This window comes from Oryzias latipes, chromosome 1 (genome assembly GCF_002234675.1).
Source record: "Oryzias latipes chromosome 1, ASM223467v1".
Classification (NCBI taxonomy): domain Eukaryota; kingdom Metazoa; phylum Chordata; class Actinopteri; order Beloniformes; family Adrianichthyidae; genus Oryzias; species Oryzias latipes.
Window position 1 is genome coordinate 30,935,953 of NC_019859.2, and position 18,082 is coordinate 30,954,034.

The 18,082-nt window shown below is 43.6% G+C and overlaps 1 protein-coding gene across 1 annotated transcript; it reads right to left on the minus strand.

Moving 5' to 3' along the window:
* Nucleotides 1-163: 163 nt before the first annotated feature.
* Nucleotides 164-11,111, minus strand: nol11 (nucleolar protein 11). The gene is made up of 18 exons (XM_004066259.4): nt 10,927-11,111; nt 10,436-10,549; nt 10,217-10,273; nt 9,823-9,971; nt 7,109-7,166; nt 6,878-7,019; nt 6,020-6,220; nt 5,808-5,884; nt 5,343-5,466; nt 3,323-3,414; nt 2,907-2,972; nt 2,648-2,826; nt 1,783-1,908; nt 1,335-1,565; nt 1,111-1,189; nt 909-1,001; nt 725-832; nt 164-649 (listed from the first exon to the last, which is right to left on the minus strand). Exons 1-18 carry the CDS (start codon nt 11,071-11,073, stop codon nt 536-538), a joined length of 2,157 nt encoding a protein of 718 aa, XP_004066307.2. The 5' UTR covers nt 11,074-11,111; the 3' UTR covers nt 164-535.
* Nucleotides 11,112-18,082: the final 6,971 nt, after the last annotated feature.

The following is an 18,082-nucleotide window of genomic DNA, read 5'->3' on the forward strand; positions in this document are numbered from 1 at the left end:
CTGCAAGCCTCTTTTGGATCAACCATATTTTCCCTGAAGATCCTTAGAGATTTTTTATCATTCCTAGCTTTTGCCTGTTAATAGACATACAGCAACAAGATTTCAATGCATACAACGTGCATGGATGATTTGTTAACTTGTAATAAACAAGACACCACACAAATGAAATTTTATCTCACTACTTTTTTTTTATCTAAAACATAATTTACAATAAAAAGTCAACTAGCAGATTTACAAGTGGTTTCGACGCTTAAAAACAGATTTGTGGTCAGAATTTTACAATTCTCTTCACTCTCACTTTGACAGCCTGTGAGTTAAGTGTGAACTAAACATTCAAACAATATTTAACCGAAGGCCACTTTTTACAGGTCTGCGAAATCTTCCTCGGACACCAATACAATTCCCAAAGTTTTTTTGTCATATAGTGAGTCAAATGGCCAACAGCTGTGCCAATAGGCCCGTCCAGACAGCTACAGCCTTGAATCCATTTAATGTCAAACACTGGAGTTCGTTAAAACATTTCTTTGCATCATTTCTAAAATATCTCAATGATCTCGATTGAGTATTGTCCGACGTCTTGCTTCCTCTTCATTTTTTGTAGCTCCTGAAGACTGCCCTCAATCTTTCCGAGTTCAGAAAACAGCTTCACCTGTGGAGAGAGGGACCGCTCGGTCAATTTTAGGCAGACAATAGTGACAGGCTGACAGAAGGGGGTGTTTGTTACCTGAGACTGAACAAAACCGTGGAGGTTCAGCAGAAAGCCTTTGGCTTCTGGAGTCATCACCAGCACTGTAAAATGTGCATCCAGCATCATGCAAATCCAGTCCAGGATCTGTACCCAAACCCAACGAGTTCAACATTTCAAACAGGTGTGCGGATGTGCTTTCCACGTTCAATGAGATACGAACCTGATGAAGACTTGGTGCCCTTTCGCTGTGCGCCTGTGGAAAAGTATCTTGGGAATAACGCAGGTAGAGGAACTGTAGGTACCGAAGGAAGAGCTGGTGGGATGGAAACCAAAAGGTAAAAGGTAAAAAACATTGAAACAGTTTTGCGCCAAAAAAACGGAGCGCAGGGTGCTTCATCGACGTGCAAACATCATTTGCTTACAAGGACGTGTTGGGAGTTGAGATCCTTCAGATGGGGGAGGAGGAAAGTGTCACTGTATGCCGTCTGCAGGATCCCATTCCTATGTAGTCTTTTGTCAAGATCTTTCACTTCACAAATGAATTTATAGCCATGTCAGTTTGAGCTAGTCAGTGACATTTCTACAAGGTCTGTATAGACTTTTAACGTCAAAATTCAGTCATCGTGACGATAGGCTGGAAGGATACAACAGAGCTGCCTTGTGGGATCCGACTGGACAAACCAGTCGACTTGTGGCTTTCTCGCTGCCTTCTCTCGTCTGTTGGTCGTTGGCGGTGTCTGAATGGGCCTCTACCCTGGAGGGTGGGCTAAAACCATTTTGCAGGTCACCCTGGCAATGCTGGCTTGTTATCAAAGTCTCCATGAGAGAGACGCTTTCTGGCTCCAAACACATCTTCTCTGCATCTACATCGGGTAAACTGAAAGAAACGAACGAGGAAGACGCAGAAACTGAAAATCTAATTCGCTTTCAGCAATTCAAATGCAAAAGCATGGATAACATTAAAAAGGGCCTGTCATGCAAAATACAGATGTGACTTAGGAATAGCAGAGTTGCTACCATTCTGTGGTCGACGGCAAAACAGCACAAATCAGGGCATGATCATGCAGATTTATGCCTCGTTTTTGTTTTTTTACCAGATGAATGCTTTGAGGCAGGTGCAGGTGAGCACTTCTGGGATGTCGGGGAAAAGCAGCAAGCACATTTGACACAAGAAGTAATCTTTCCTCTCCAGGGCCAGGGGCAGAAGATCTGGACACACACTGGTGGGCAAAAAATGATGGCAGGTAAGATCAACATAAAAACACTTGATCTGATCCGAACTGGAATGTGACAATCATGCAAACATCTCAGTAGGGGTCGGATTATACAAATTTGCTTCTTCACAGTTTTTTTTCAAGTAATAAATCAAACTCTACCTACAAGAATCTCCACGTATGATTATGAGACAATTATTTTCTTCTTACATTTACGTTCGTTTTTCTTTGCTTTAGTTTTTTTTTTTTTTAAATCAATGGATTTCATTATTTCTGTAATGAGTTTGATACATGTGCGATTTTGTTGGATTGTGTGCAGTCAATGCTTGAAATAAAACATGAATCAAAATTGAATCAAAACACTGTACTAAGGACAACTGTTTAGATGGAGTGTCACTCAGTAAAGTCCTGTAAATATCCGTTATATCTTGTTGTTGCTCCAGGTAACAACGACCTTCTGCAGACTGTGCTGCAACAAAAGCATGCGTCCCAAAGACTCTTCCTAGAAGATTAATAGTAACAAAAATACACTTTAATCAAGAACGAAACGGAGCCAGCTTGACATCCAAAGAAATGGATAAAAATAGTACACCAATAGAAAAGGCTTGTCTACTAACTTGGTTTCAGAAAATGAAATTATTCTCAAGTAGAATCAACCTGGTCCTTAAACCGGCCTGACTGATGACCAAAGTGAATAGTTTGGAACAACAATTTCTCATTTGAAGGACTTATCGTCTTCACTGACCTGTGGCAGAGGAACTGGCTGTGCACCAGATGCACAAACGAGCTGTGTGCGTAGAAATGTGGGTCGGCTTGGCTCCGGCACACCAGGATGGACGCGAGCTTTCCCAGCTGGAGATCCTGGATGTCCTGCCTGGACAGGAGTTCCGCCACCTCCTTCTGGACCTCCTCAGCTGGCGCCGTCTGCATTTGGAGCCACAAAGATTCAGCACTTTTAGGATTCGTTGCTAGTTACAAGTAAATTTGAGATTTCTTTTTTTCACCTTGACGAGTTCTAGCACTTGCTCAGCGGTTAGGGAAAGGGATGCCTGCGTTTTACGAGTTGATCTCTACACAGAAAAAGAGATGACAAAATTAACACAAGAGTACAAAAACACAACTTTCTTTCAAACACTCAATTTTTCTTTAAGAAATTACATGGTTTCAGTTTAAAAAGCAGTGGATTTGAATCTTAGAAGAAGCCTTCAAAATAAAATAATCACACAAAAAACAGGCTGTGGCAACATTCTCTGTGACTTTTTCCAACATTTCCCATCAAATATTACAGATGGATGAGATACAAACCCAGAATTTTACCACAAAGTTCTACTAATGATCACAGGGATCTACACCATCAGCCCATGTTAAAGGGTCACAGGGATCCATCAGCTCAGTCTTTCATAACAATGATCCAACACACCGTCTTCCTGGTCTCCCCCGTTTTAGAGAGCGGAGCTTTCTCTTCATGGAGGATTTTATTCCAAGACGGCACATAAGTCGGACATTTGGACTCTGTGGAAGTTAGACAAACACCGTCAATGGAGACAAGTAAAAACGAAGGCTACTATCAACAGTGACATTAGAGTATCAAGTACTTTTTCTTTGCCATTTGGTCTGATGTCCTAAGTACCGGTATGCCGTTTGACAGAGCAGGGAGCTAAATTCAGATCAACCAAGTTGTCCAAAGCCTCTGCAGAACTCATGTCACACCCAGTGCTCATCATCCAGACTCTCAGGGTGCACAAAAACATTGGCATCAGACTTTGAAGTCCATGCAAATATTCCATAGAAACGGGAAAACACTGGGATGAGGGAATCCCATTTGTGGTGTTTGCCGACTCGGTACAGGAGTCGCTCGGTTCAAGCCCACAGAATTATTTTTCAGACACACTCTGCGAGGTCCCCCCCCAGGCTTCAGTGGAAAAACATGCTCTGGAGGACAGGTGGAAAGGTGTGTGCGTCTTTGTCCGTGAGTTTCGAGACTGTTTACGCTAGCTAAAGAGTGCTTTGCCAGCTCGCAAAACAAGGTGCAAACTAAGCAGGACTCTGTTGTTGTGAAGCGCCAGTTCCAGCCTGTAAGTCCCCACCTGTGTGTTATGCGCTGGGCTCTGTTAGAAAAGTACAATCTGCATTAATGGCACCTGTTTGAACTGGTTATCTAGTTAAACCAACACCAAAGAGCTGTGTAAGGACACCAGAAACCAAATTGTTGACCGGCACCAGGCTGGGAAGACTGGCTCTGCAATAAGTAAGCAGCTTTTGTACTATTATGTCGGAGCAGGCACGTCGTAACCAATGATTCAGGAGTCCTTCCTAGCTGTTCAACTGAAGCTTTATTAACACTCTCCTAGCTTATTACACGCAGCTCACTCTCAGTCCGTCCTTCGATATCGTCCCCCTGGATGTCCACACCCATCCCATTAGTTCCTACACAAATGCCCTCATTACAGCTTTGTGTGAAGAAATCAACTGTGGGAGCAATTATTAGGAAATGGAAGACATACAAGACCACTGAGAATCTCCCTCCATCTGGGGCTCACCGCAAAATCTCACCCCGTGGGGTCAAAATGATCACAAGAGCAGTGAGCAAACATCCAAGAACCACACGGTGAATGTCTGCAGTGAATGAAGGCTACCATCAGTAACACACTACGCCGCCAGGGACTTACACCCTGCAGTGCCAGTGGTGTCCCCCTGCTAAAGCCAGTACATGTTCAGGCCCGTCTAGAGAGCATTTAGATGATCCAGAAGAGATTGGAAGAATGCACTATGGTCAGATGAAACCAAATTGGTAAGAACTCTACTTATCGTGTTTGAAAGAGAAAGAATGCCGAGTTGTATCCAAAAACCACCATAGCTACTGTAAAGCATGGGGGTGGAAACATCATGGTTTGGGGCTGTTTTTCAGCAAAGGGACGACTGATCCGTGTAAAAAAAAAGACATGAATGGGGCCATCTATCATCAGACTTTGAGTAAAAACAAGGGCATTGAAGATGAAACAACAGCATGACAACAATACCAAGCACACTGAGCACACTGCCCAGGTAATGAAGGAGGGGCTTTGTAAGAACCATTTCAAGGTCCTGGAGTGGCCTAGTACAGAGTTGAAAGTACATGTCGCCCAGTGACAGCCCGAAATCATCACTGCTCTAGAGGAGATCTGCATGGAGGAATGGGCCAAAACACCAGCAACAGTTTGTGAAAACCTTGTGAAGACTGACAGAAAACATTTAACTGCTGTCATTGCCAACAAAGGGTATATAACAAAATGTTAAGTTCAACTATTGTTATTGATCAAATACTTATTTCCACCATAATCTACTACTTTTTCCACGTATATTCACGTTTGACCAACTTTCATCCGTGCAATATGCACCAAGTGTCGGTAGTGGCACGGCCTTCAGAAGACACAGTATAACATACGTTGACATGAACTAACCTTCAGGCCTGGCTTGCCTTAGTTTTCCCAGAGCAGAGGCGAGAGAGGATTTGTGGCATGTGAATGGGATAACCGAGAGCCTTTTCCCGTGTGGAATGAAGAACTTGTTTGAATAGTTCCACAGCTGTCAGAGGAACATGAGCAGCAGAAGATCAGAGACCCCAGAAGCCGGTGTGTTTCACGAAACAGAGAATAGTGTCAACTGCTTTTGAGTTGTGAGGAGAGAAAGCAATCCCTCCCACAGTGGAGAGCAGACACAATGATCTACCAAAGTCATACAGTCCTCCACCAGCACCAAGCAGCTGTGAGGACAGGGAAACCTGGCCTGTGGGTCTCAACCTCTGAGGGCAGCAGTCCAACACAGCACACATTTCTGCTGATATTTAGGATACACGTGAGCTGCTAATGGTTCCATTCATAATTAGAATACAAAGAAAGACAATAACTAAATATGGAGACTCCTACCTGTCCGTAAATTTTACCCCCCATTTCTTTTCCAGCTTGAAGGGTCTGAAAATTGATATTCCAGATGCAGAGAAAGTCTAAAATCAAAAGTGAGACACAGATCATTTTAACCTGATGCCAAAATAAACCCCTGCATGACGAGGATTCAGCAGCGGAAGGTTCCAAACGTAAACCTGCGTCTGTTTACACCTAGAAATACACAAACTTATTACCGGCTCCAGCAGAAGGGTGGTGCGCCCCCACGGCAGCAATGTGGGAATCGTCCAGGAAAAGGGCGGATGCCGCTTTCAGCCGACCCTCGCCGACGGGAAGACTCATCACTCGGTTCCGTGGCAGTGGGAGAGCCCGGGGCCCCTCATCGAGCACCGGGCTCCGCACAGAGACAAGGCTTCGGTACACAAAGCCGTTGGGGTCTGAGACAGAAAATAAATCATGAAAGATAAAACCACATCTGCCAAAAAGTGAAAATACTAGACTTCTAATAGCCAACATTGATCTACATGGTCTACTGTGAAAGGTAAACATAAACTACATGCAGAACCTAAAGTTTTGATTGGTGCCCTAAAGGAATGGTAAACATGGTGGACATGGTTGGGGATAGGCGGGAAGATTCAAGATATTTAGTCTCATTATAAAAAAATAATGATTTTTGCATAATGATAAAAAAACAAACAAATAAATAGGCTATAAGGACAAAGTTGCTGATAATTGACATGTTTGGGGTTTGTGGATGGCTGTGGGTTTTGCGCTGCAGGAGACGCTATGGCTTTAACAGCTCTGGGGAAGAAGCTGTTCCTCAGTTTGCTTGTTTTTGCACCCAATGCTCCTGAACCTTCTTCCTGATGGTAACAGGATATAAAAAAAGTGCATTGCCCGGGTGCGAATGGCCAGAAGACTGATGTTAAACCATCAACCCAAAATGTGGATTCCAATGATCGCTCCTTTATGACCTGTTCTGAATGTTTTTTTAAAGCATCGCGTAAAGCGCTTGTAATTGTCTTTTGGACACTAAAATAAACTTGCCTGGCCCCATGCGTCTACCGTGCAAACCTCATGGGTAAAACACTCACATAAACAAAGCAGACTGATGTGGTCGTCTTTGTAGGAGGCGGAGACGCTGAGCGGGAGAAGGCCGGCCTCCTCTCTCTCCAGGTGGTACTTTTGGAGGGAATGGGGGTTCAGCCTCTGCAGGTAGAAGAAGTTCTCTCCCCCCTGTGTGAGGACAAGAACTGATCTTTCTGGACACATCTGAAGGCGATTTACTTGCAGGTTTGTCGGTGTCTGAAGGGAAACATGCTTACCAGTTCAGTGGTGAAGAGGACAAACTGCTGTGTCTGCACAGCGATGGCGGCGCTCCACCTGTTCACACAGCATGAAGACGTCATAAGGTCAGACCTCAGTTAGGTGAAAAATGTTGCTCTGTAAGCCCTGGAAAGTTTCGTTTTTATTTTTCCACAATGTGTCACAACAACAAATCACCTCACAGTACAAACGTGGAAGAAAATGGACAAAAAAAAGAATAAGAAAAAATGGACACCAGGGGTTCAAACATTTTTGCCAAGCATAAAAGCAAGAAAATTAAAATAGATATAATGATAGAATAAGAATTTAATGGTAATATTAGTGGAAAGTGTTAGTCAATAAACTCAGATGCGTATCCATATAGGCGTCACAAACAGGGAGAGATAACAGACACAGCAATCAGTGGCTTCAGCCACAGCAACATTATATACCATAAGTTGCCAATAATTGCAATTTCAGTTTCCTTTCAAATATCTATATTGTAGCAAACTGTTTGATATTATTGTTTAAATTATTCCAAATTTGTTGACTTCTAGTGCAGACAGAAAAGCTGGTACATTATAACTTCCTATTTTTTCCCTTTTAGCCTATGCTTTCCCCTGGTATCGAGGTGATGAGAGGCTGAAAAAAGTGGTTTGAGGTCACAAACAACCGTTTAATTTGTTAACAACACTGTACAAAGTTCCTTCAGGTTACCCAGAAGGACTTAAACTAGAACTAAAGTTTAGCACCATATTTGTTTACGGGCTACTTAAGACGGAGTTTTAGGGCCACCAAAAAAAGTAGTACAGACATTTAAAGTCAGCATACAGAGCAGCAAGTGAACGCCGCGCAGCAGCAAAGCGGACCGACTAGTTGAACAGTTAAACTGAATGTTTATTGATAACGTTTCAAATGTTTGGAAGCTCAGTTGTTTGATTTAGGATATATTAATGTTTTATTTATTGATGGGTGGCTTTCAGGATCTCTGCAGTCCGTTGATGAAGACCCTGCAGATGTCCACTTCAATTCTTTCTTCCTCAACCAAAGACAACATCTCTACGTCTGTGTGACGCTTCCAACTGAGGAGGAGCATTTTTTCGGTATTTTCAACGTTCTAATGCTAATATAACAGACTATTTTCATTTATCTTTGTTGTTTTATGTTGAAACGAGACTTTTCATCTGCAGGATGCGTATGTAACACTGTTTCCTTCCACTTTGGTGTTTTTTCTACACATGACAGATTCATGACGTAAGTTGACAAATGGACTTGGGTATTTGAATGAAATGGGAGAATAAAGTTGGGTTCCTCTACACCCAAACGTGTCTCTGAGATCCTTACTTTACATATGAAACCCCGCTTTACCGACACCAGACCCCAGAAAGATGGATCCACTGACAACACAGTTCAGAATTTCTTTGTTTTTGAAACCTATCCGGAAATAAATCTTCACAAAAATGCCCCACATCTTTCATCTTCAAAGCGAGGCTCTGATAAACAGAAAACTTTGGTGTTTTTTTCTCGAAAAATTTACGACTTTAAAGTCGAACTTTAAACAGCTTTTGTTTATAAATTGGCACTTAAACGCCGTCATAGCAAGTAACTCACATTTTTATTAGAAAATATTAAAACTGAACATTTGTTTGCCTTGGCTTAAGACGCATTCAAAACTAAAAGCATGCTTATCGGTTTTTGTTTGGGGTTTTCTAACATTTATCATTTGCTTGTAAACTCAAGTATAAGCTTTGTTTTGTTTTGTTTTTTACTACACAAGTTGGGCTCCTTTCCCTAAATGCCCTTTGACCCTACAGAGCTAAGCATCTCTCTGCTGCCACTATGATACCGATTCATGTTAGGATTCAACCCCAAATAGATCACCGATGAATATCCTTACCATTTAAGCACAATGAAAAAAAAACAATTAGGAAAAGGGACGTCACCCTGGAGAAGATTTCACTCTTCCCAAAAACTGTTAAAAAGGTTTAGTTTCATGTTAATGAAGTCACAATCTGCTAAAAAAAAAAAAAAAGTAAGGGATACTTGGATATTTGTTTATGAAATCCAGGTTTTTCTCATAAATTAATTATAACAACTCAAAGATTTGAACGTTTTAAAGTACATTTCTCGCTCACTCCTTTGTTAAATGCGTACCTTTCATCCTAAAGGATCATGAAACGTACATCTTTGTGTCTGATCCCCACGTCTGACTAAAGCAAGAGTCCGTGAAGGTGCAGGAAGCTTTAACACGCACATTCATCGCACAATCGTTCCCACCCAGATGCTCACCTTAAATCTGGTAAACCTGCCTCGATTTGACTGAAAAGTTGTCCAAATCTGGAGGTTATCTGTTTCTTAATCATCCACGTTTCATTGTTTTTGTAAACAGAAAACTTTGGTCCACCAAACATGTAACTGGGCTAATTTCTTCTCCATACATTTTCATAACACTTTCTTCGATGTCTCGTTGCCTCAGAAAAAATAACTTGGATTTTTCTTAAATTATGACTTCTACCTGAATAACCTTACTGTCTTTGCAAATTTAATCTTTAAGATTCAGCCATCCATTATTTTATACATGTTTTTTAACCCACATTCGTAATTTTCTCACCACGATTAGCAAATGCTTTGCAAATGTATTATTAAACAGATTTTTGTTTTTGGTTTGTCAGAAATGTCCTTCTTGCGTCCTGCATTTGTAAAAAAAAAACAAAAAAAAAGTATGGATACCAACCTGACTGCTTCATCTTCAGCCAAGACATCCTCTATTGGCTGCTGGGGATCACTGAGCAGATGCTCCAACTGCCTGACGGCTCCTCTCCGAAACAGGACGACGGGCTGCTCACCGCCAGCACAGTGCACCTTCCAAATATCTGCCTTCACCTGAGGGAGGAGGGACAACAAGTCGGCCAATGTGGCTGGAATCGCTGTTTAACACTTACAAGGGTTCCCTGTTCGAGTCACAAGGAAGACCTTCAGCTTTTTTTTAGCGAACGCCTAATTTATATCAGGCGTTGGGGTCAGTTTATCCAGAACAGGAAGGATATTGAACCTATAGGCAGTTTGTACAGATCACCAGAGAAGGAAAACCTCTACACAACAAACAGATGAAAAATATTCAGACTTACGGTAGCTTTAAAGGTCTTGTCTAATAAGACGTCTCCTTCCTTCCAAATCCTAATTACCTGAGGGGGAAAAAAAGAAAGAAAAAAAAAAACAAAGATTGTGATGATTTACTTTGGATATGTTGCTGGGACTTAGTGTGGGGAGCCAACCATACTTGAGAGCAAAAAGATATTTAAGTGGTCCGACAATATAATAATCATCAAAAAAGCTGACAGAAATACCTTGTTGTCAGACACAGCTACATATTCGTTGGCTTGTGAGTTGAAAACGGCTGAGCAGGTCAGAGTTTGTCCTTGTTTTACTGTCCAGCTGCCCAGCGGTTTCTGGTCTGACACCTGTCGGAACAAGACAAGACCCAAGACAGTTTAATTACAGCAGCAGGAGAAAATATCAGTGTGAAAACACGCCCTGGAACAGGCAAGTGTACACACGTGAGCAAAGCGTTTAGGGGAAACATACACAGCAGCATTAGACCTCGTGACCCCCACTGGTTGTGTGTGGCTGATGTTAGGTTAGCTAAGCATCGACCACATTGGGGTGAAAGTACATACTGTTCCATGGTCGATACCAAACACAGACGTAAACTGCGTTTTAAAACTGCAGGATGCGCCTCTTTGTGAAATGGTCTCTACGTCGTAGGATAAAGCCAGGAGGAGGGATGCTAACAAAAACGGTTGCAGCTAGCCGCTAGGAAAAGCAGAGCGAGGGTTACCTTGTACAGAGTCACCGTTCGGTTGGAGTCCGTAACAATCACATGGTCGCTGTCTCGCTCCTCTTCGATTCCATCAATACCAGAAGTAGAGTTATTTTGATCGGGGGTTAATCCGCACAACGTGTATCCCTCACACAGGGCTGCCATGATAGGCAAGAAGAAGGTGGAGACAACGTGATCTCGCGATAGTAAAAATTTTAACGGGAACGTCTGTATTTTTATTTCTTCAAAAAAAAAAACTTTATTAAAAACACGTACAACAGTTAAGAGAAAACACTACATATTTTTCCTTTTTTTTTCTTTTCTTCTGCTCGTATACATTGGACGTCTGTTGTGTGCGTCTGTAATTGTGTTGTGCTCAAATATTGTTAATTAAAGAATTGGAAAAAAAGAGAAGACTGTAACACAAGCTGATTTACAGCTCAGAGGTTGAAATTATCTTTATGAAAATAAATTATATGAAAAGCTTTTTTTCTTCAAATATACAGTCTCTTTAGAAAACGAAATGTTCTTGTAGCCTTCATTTTTTTTGTATTTGTTCAATAGTTTTGTAATATGATGGAATACACTAAAGCATCAGTTTGTGAATTGGACCGTTAACATTTATGGATGTGGAATTTTCCAAATATAATAAACAGTTGAACAATAAAAATGAAATTTTTTGATAAACCATTTAGCTCCAATTATAACACGACATTAAATATATTAATCATCAGGGGGGGGCGGGGGACAGCTGTTTGACCACCGGGGGACAGTCTACCAGCTGTCCCCAACTTACCCCCTTCCTCATATAACCTCATAATAGGGTGAGGGGGTGGGGGGCTTAGCCTGCGATGAGCCTTGGGGGGGGGGGTTTACTAGGCAGTGGCCCCCCCTCCTATGGTTGCCGTATGGAGTGGGCCCCCCCTCTTTCGGTTTTATTTGCACCTTAGACATGTAGGGCCCTTGGTAGGGGGGGTGCTTGGACATCACTGCCAGCAAGCAGCAGATGTCCTCCTAGCACCCTACCCGCCAATTTTAACCGCACCTTAGACATTTAGGGCCCCTTGGTGGGGAGGGTGAGGGGACATCACTGTGAGTAATCAGGAGATGTCCCCTTAGTGCCCTACCCGCCAATTTTAACTGCACCCCCCTTAGTACACACACCCCTCCCCCCTCAATATATACATCCCAACATAAACACACACACATGCACACACACACCCTCTTAAACACACATATACGCACACACATTTTGCAAGGAAGGTGGGACCTGGGACCATCTGTCCCCTGCCTCTTCCCTGGTGGGGGGTACGGGCCCCTTTGCAGCGGCGGCCGTGTCCCCGGGGTGCCGGCTTCCTGGGCCCGGCGGTGCTCTCTCCGCGCGGTGGGGGGGTTCACATTACATCTGAGCCGGGGGTGTTGGTGTCCCTGGGGGGTGGGTTCTGGTCCTTGCTCCTGAGCGCTGGGCCCCGCCAAACTTCCAACTGTGGCCGAGCCTGGTCGGGCCATATTTACAACACCCCTTGTGGGCCCTCTTTTTTCCCCGGGGTTCCCCCCTCCTGGGCGGGGGCGGCGGGCCCCTGCCTTGCTCCTCCCTGGACCAACCGTGGGCCGGGCGGGTGGCCGCCTGGAGTGCGGGGCGGGTCTCCCTTGGGGGGTCCTGGCTCGTACCTGGGGTTGGGGCGGGGGGATGCCCGGAACTCCTGGGTGGTGGTGGGGTGCTCGTCTGGGGCTGTGGGCGTCCCTCTCCGGTGGGGCCCTGCGTTGGGCTCTCCCGGCGCGGCGGGGGGGCTGTTCTCCTGGTTGGGCTGGGGCGGCCCTCTCTTTCCCTCTGTGCCTCCCTGCTCTCTGGCTCTGGGGGGCCTTGCGGCGGTCCTGCTGGCCCTGGCCTGGGTGGCGGGCTTGGTCGCCCGGGCGGCGGTTGTTCCCTGCCGGTTTCCGTGTGGCGTGGGGGGGATTCCGGCTGCCGCTGCTGCTGCGGTGGGGGTCTTGGGGTGGGGATGGCTGGGCGCTCTCCTTCCTTCTTTACACATTCCACCATCCATATTAGAAGAACATGAGCACTCACCTGAGCACGGGTGTTGGCTCACCTTTGCACTGGCGGTTTGCGTGACTGAATGACTGAAATGTCTCACACTAGTTGGTGTTAAGGCATAAGTATGCGTGTGAGCACTATCTGTTTTGTGTACATGTCGACAGATGGACATTTTTGCAACTAGCAGGTGTGTTTGACACTTGGGTGTGTGTGTGGACAGGCTCCGCCCTTTTTGTACTGCATTTGAGCCTTACCATGGTGATTAACAACCAGTAAACTTGTTGCTCTATGCTGCTTCATGGTCTTACCCCCCTTCCCCTCCTACTATCACCCTCCTTCCCCCCCTCTTTCTAACGTCCCTCTCTCTTCTTCCCCTCTTTCCTTTTCCGTCCGGTCCAACACCAAAGATCTTCAAACATGTTTGAAATTAATAAAGTTTGGCCTCAATTACAAAAGGGGTTTATTCAGACATACCTTTGGTTTGTCTGAAGATTAATAACCCCTCTTGTTAAAGTAAAATATGTCCAACACAAGAGGCCCTCAGCTCTCATCTGTTTGCCCAGCTGTTGGACAGGACAAGGTAAAAAAAAAAAAAAAAAATATATATATATATATATTATATATATATATTAATCATATTCAGTTTTGTGACAGAATTCTTCCATATGTGACCAAAATGTTGTTGTGTACATACAATGATATAATAAATAAGAAATGATTTCCCTTCTTGAATGACTAAAAACACAAGACCAAACATACACCCTGGCTACCTGAAGATACATAACTCCTTATTGTAATAGTAAAACCTGTCCAGCACTAAAGAACTTCAGCTTTCATCTGTTTGCCCAGTTGTTGGGCCGGACAAGTTAAAAAAATAAGATAAAATAAATTAAGATAAAAAAAAATCACGGAAAAACACAGGAGAGGATAATATTCCAACTAGAAGACAGATTGGACAGAAAATCTTTTAACTGGTTTATTTTAAAAGTGTTATTAATAGTCGAAAAGTCTATGAAGCTTAAACCAGCACATACAACTGAATTAATTGAAACAGATCTTTTTCATAATATTAACTTTTCGTTTTCCAAATAAAGTCCAGCAGAATCCTATCCTGCTCTCCTCATGCAGAGACTGATCAGGCCTTTAGCCTTTTTTTACAATTTTAGTTTATTGTTTTTTTCACAGTAAAAAACACAGCAAGAAACCCATTAAAAGACAACAAATCCTGTGCAGAGAGAGGCAACTATTGTACATTAGGGAAAAATGTCTTTGGAGCCATAAATTTGATTCTTTTTTCATTTTATTCTGTGCTTTTTCTGCAATTGAGGAAAAATTAGCCAGGCATCTTTGTGTGAAGTCTTTATTTATAGTTATACCGAGTTAAGTGACTTACATTTTTTTTACTTGAATATAACACATGGAAGCAGCAGCAGATTTTTTGATGGACAGTAACTCACACTTTTATTATTATTATTATTATTATTATTATTATTATTGTTTGGATTGTGTTTCAGAAATTTGGAGCAAAGACACATTTTTCTATTACTTTGTAAATAATTTAAAGGCCTTTCAAAAGCTCTCGGTGTCCATGAGGTTACTGGAGTTCAGGAGGTCCAGAACTAGTCTGATGTTATTATTTCCTATATGTTAATTTTTCATAAATCCAGATTGCGATTCAATAAGTAAAGGTAAACATTTTTTTATTCTGTTGGCAAAAAGCAAATTTAAGATTTTATAATCATAATTTTAAAGAATAATGGGATTCCAACTGGCACCTCGACCTATCCAATATGCCGTCCAATTTTGTGTACACAACAATCTAGCGTAGCAACTCTAACCTACAGTATATAACTCATTAAACGTGACTCACTTTTTGATTTCTCCATTAACACCTTTTGTTCCAACTTGTGCGCACAAAAAATGCTATTCTGTGCTAACAAAATGCTAACGTATGTGCATAAATACTGACTTGTGCGTACACATAGCTAATTAGTGCTAACAGAATGCTAACTGGTGCAAATAAATACCAACTTGTATGCACAAAGTGCCAATTAGTGCCCACAAAATGCCAACATGTCTGCACAAAATGGTATTTTAAGATTGCAAAATGCTAACTTGTGTGGACAAAATGCCAACTGGTGCAAACAAAATGCCAACTTGTTTGCTTAAATACTGTAGCCTCCCTGTGTTCTGTTCTCATTGTTAACGTTTTGTTGTTCAGATGCTAAATTGCTCTGTTGATTATGGAGAACTGGGGGCATGGTGAGAAGGGCGAAAGGACCGTAATAGAAGAGGAGAGTTTGTTCTTTGGGGGTCCTCTTGGTTGTATGGCGTGGTAACTTTTACCTAATGCAAAATTGGTGTGTTCAATGTTTGTATGGTGAAAATGTTTAGTCACATATTTTACTATCTACATGCTGCACAAGTTGGTGGAAACCTGCCTTACTTGAAGCAATGTTCAATGAAAGATTAATAATGTTTTGTCTTGTAAAATCAAAGTCACCTTAGCCGAATGAAAGTTAAAACTAAAAGATAATAATAATAAGTATTGATACTTTATCCCACAATGGGGAAATTCTTCTCCGCATTTGACCCATCCCCTGGGAGCTGCAGCCGAACTGCGCTCGGGAGGCAGTAGCGTTGAGGGTCTTGCTCAAGAGGCCCTACTGGGTGATGTTAATTGCTCGCCATTGATATTGTAATGACCCAGCTGGTACATCACTATAGCCGAGCTGCTGATGAAGTAGCTTCATTGGAGAGCTGTCCATGCCCCATACACCGCACAACCCCAGACAGTCTCACCCATGATTTCCCACTTCCCATGAGTCTTAGGGGCCTAAGGCGGGGCTAACCCCAAGGTTGCTACACTACCCCCACCTAAGAGGATTAAGTGTCCCCACAACCCTCACATAGCTGAGAACCAAACAACACAGACAGCAAAACACATGAACACACTTGATGAAGACTCATGCTCACAATTCCCAGCTAGCTAGGTTCGCACATCTGTTACTAACACAGTTCTGTGCCAGTATGTGCCCAGCCAGCAGAATCAATCAGTGTCCCAGCAGCGGTGGCAGCACCACCCTCAGGGTGCACGTCGCCTTGGGGGAGTAGACTCTCTCCGAGCGAAGAGCTGCAAATCAGCGGCGAAGGTCCCCAGGTGTTTGTCATCTCTAAAACAACGAGACTCCAGCTGCTGTCGATCCGTTCTGTGGAACCCTGCTCTCCAAAGCAACGCTCTAATGCTGCTGTCAGTGCCAACAGGTCTCGCAGCTCTGCAGAAGAGAGGTCCAGCAGTACCTGGAGTGTAGCACCCTCCAACGCCAGGTCTGGGTGTGTAACAAGTCTCCTCAGGACTCCAGCCCTCATAGCCGGTCGCCAAGTTGACCTGTGCCAGGTGTGGTTCCAGTGGTGTTAAGCCATTGCATCGGGAAAGTTTGACTGGGCTGCGGACCGTCATCACAGACTGCTCTGGACGGTTCATAACTGGCGTGGAAACCCGACTCGCAGGGACAGGCTGCAGATGACGGCGGGTGCTCGTATCATCAGGGAGATAATTTTGCCCTTGCTCCTCCCTTGTCCAGAGTTGCCTCCAGGATGTGAATTTGTTGCTCCATCTCAGCCATTCCTCGCTCCACGGCGTAGCTCTCCAGCGCCGGTTAAGGATCCCACTTCTGACAGCAATGTAACAACCCAGCGGATCACTATAGCTACTGATGAAGTGGCTTCATTGGAGAGCTGTCGTGCCCCATACACGACCCGGACAGTCTCAGGGAGGAAGAAATAGGCAGAGAAGCAACGTCTCCTTTTCAGCATCAACGCCCATTCATTCGAACACAGACAAACAGCCAAACAGCATGGAGGTCACTTCTACTTCCACTTCATTCATGGTTTTCACCCATGATTCCCTACTTCCACTTCCCACTTTGAGTCTCAGGAGCTGAAGGCGGGGCTAACCCCCTGGTCGCTACACTATGGTAATTGCCCCATTACCAATGTTACCATCGTCCTCCGGGAATCGATACCTGGTTCCCTGCGTGGTAGCCTTTTCACCTTACCAACCAAGCTAGCCAAGTTCAACCGGAAGAATCTTCTTGTCTACAGACTGCGTCACAATTGTCACTAAGCTTTGTTTGGAACAACACTAGCCAGATCTGGGAATAACCTTTACCCCATTGGAAGTCCCAAGGAAAGGAAAAACAGCAGCTGATCTAGTAAGAGGTTGGGATTGAGGAAGCCCAAGGCAATAGAGATCATGGACCCAGTTGGATAAAGACTAGAGGATTTTATAGAAAGGGACTCAGGAGATTTGAGCCACTCAACCGATAACCTTCTCTAATAAAGATGTCAGAGAGGAGGATTGCTTGACCACATCCTGAATTCCTGAGCTGCCTGGGAGAGGAAAAAGTCAAAGTACAAGGAGATAGCAGGTATATATTAAAGCAAGGGATGGCACACTTAATCAATTGGTCCAACCCCATTGACGTTGGGTGCAGAAGATATATGCCAATCTCTCCACAGACCACTGAAGATGCTGGGAGTAAAGCAAGTCCACATCAGAAAACCCATCGATTTGTCAAAATGGCTTTTAATTTGAAAGATAATTGGTGGCCAACAGAGGCTATTGTACTCTGAACTCTGTCTCCCCCTCTGGTCACTAGAGGGAATCATCTCCAGAGTACTGAATGCACTTCATCTCCCAGCAACCCCAGTGTGCACTTCCTGGGTGCCACACACCTGACTCTCATTCACTCAATCATTCAGAGTCTACTTAAGCACTGTACCAAGCCTCACTCAGTGTAAAGTATTGTTTGTGCCACTCTGCCTTCCTTACTGAGCGTTATGTTTGTCCCTGTTTATTTTTATTTCACCTTTATTTAACCAGGAAAAAAAAACTCATTGAGATTAAATATCTATTTTGCAAGAGTGTCCTGGCCAAGAGTCAACAGCACAACAATAACACACATTTCTCATTTACACTCACACTCAACATAAAAAAAGGCAGTCTGAAATAAAGTGTTTGCAGTTTGCTTGCTGCCTGCCCTGACTGTCGCCTGGATCCTGACTACTCTGTCTCTTCTCTGATATGACAGCTACTTAGATACAAGCTGTCACTGAGGAATTGATGGGTGTATGATG

Bases quoted from the DNA above. Each gene is read 5' to 3' on its own strand.
- nol11 (XM_004066259.4), bottom strand. From the start codon at position 11,073: ATGGCAGCCCTGTGTGAGGGATACACGTTGTGCGGATTAACCCCCGAT. The intron at 2,827-2,906 runs GTGAAAAAAAGA...CTCCAAATGCAG, and splicing joins AAGTGCTAGAACTCGTCAAG to ACGGCGCCAGCTGAGGAGGT. The intron at 1,566-1,782 runs GTAAAAAAACAA...CGTTTCTTTCAG, and splicing joins TGCCTCAAAGCATTCATCTG to TTTACCCGATGTAGATGCAG.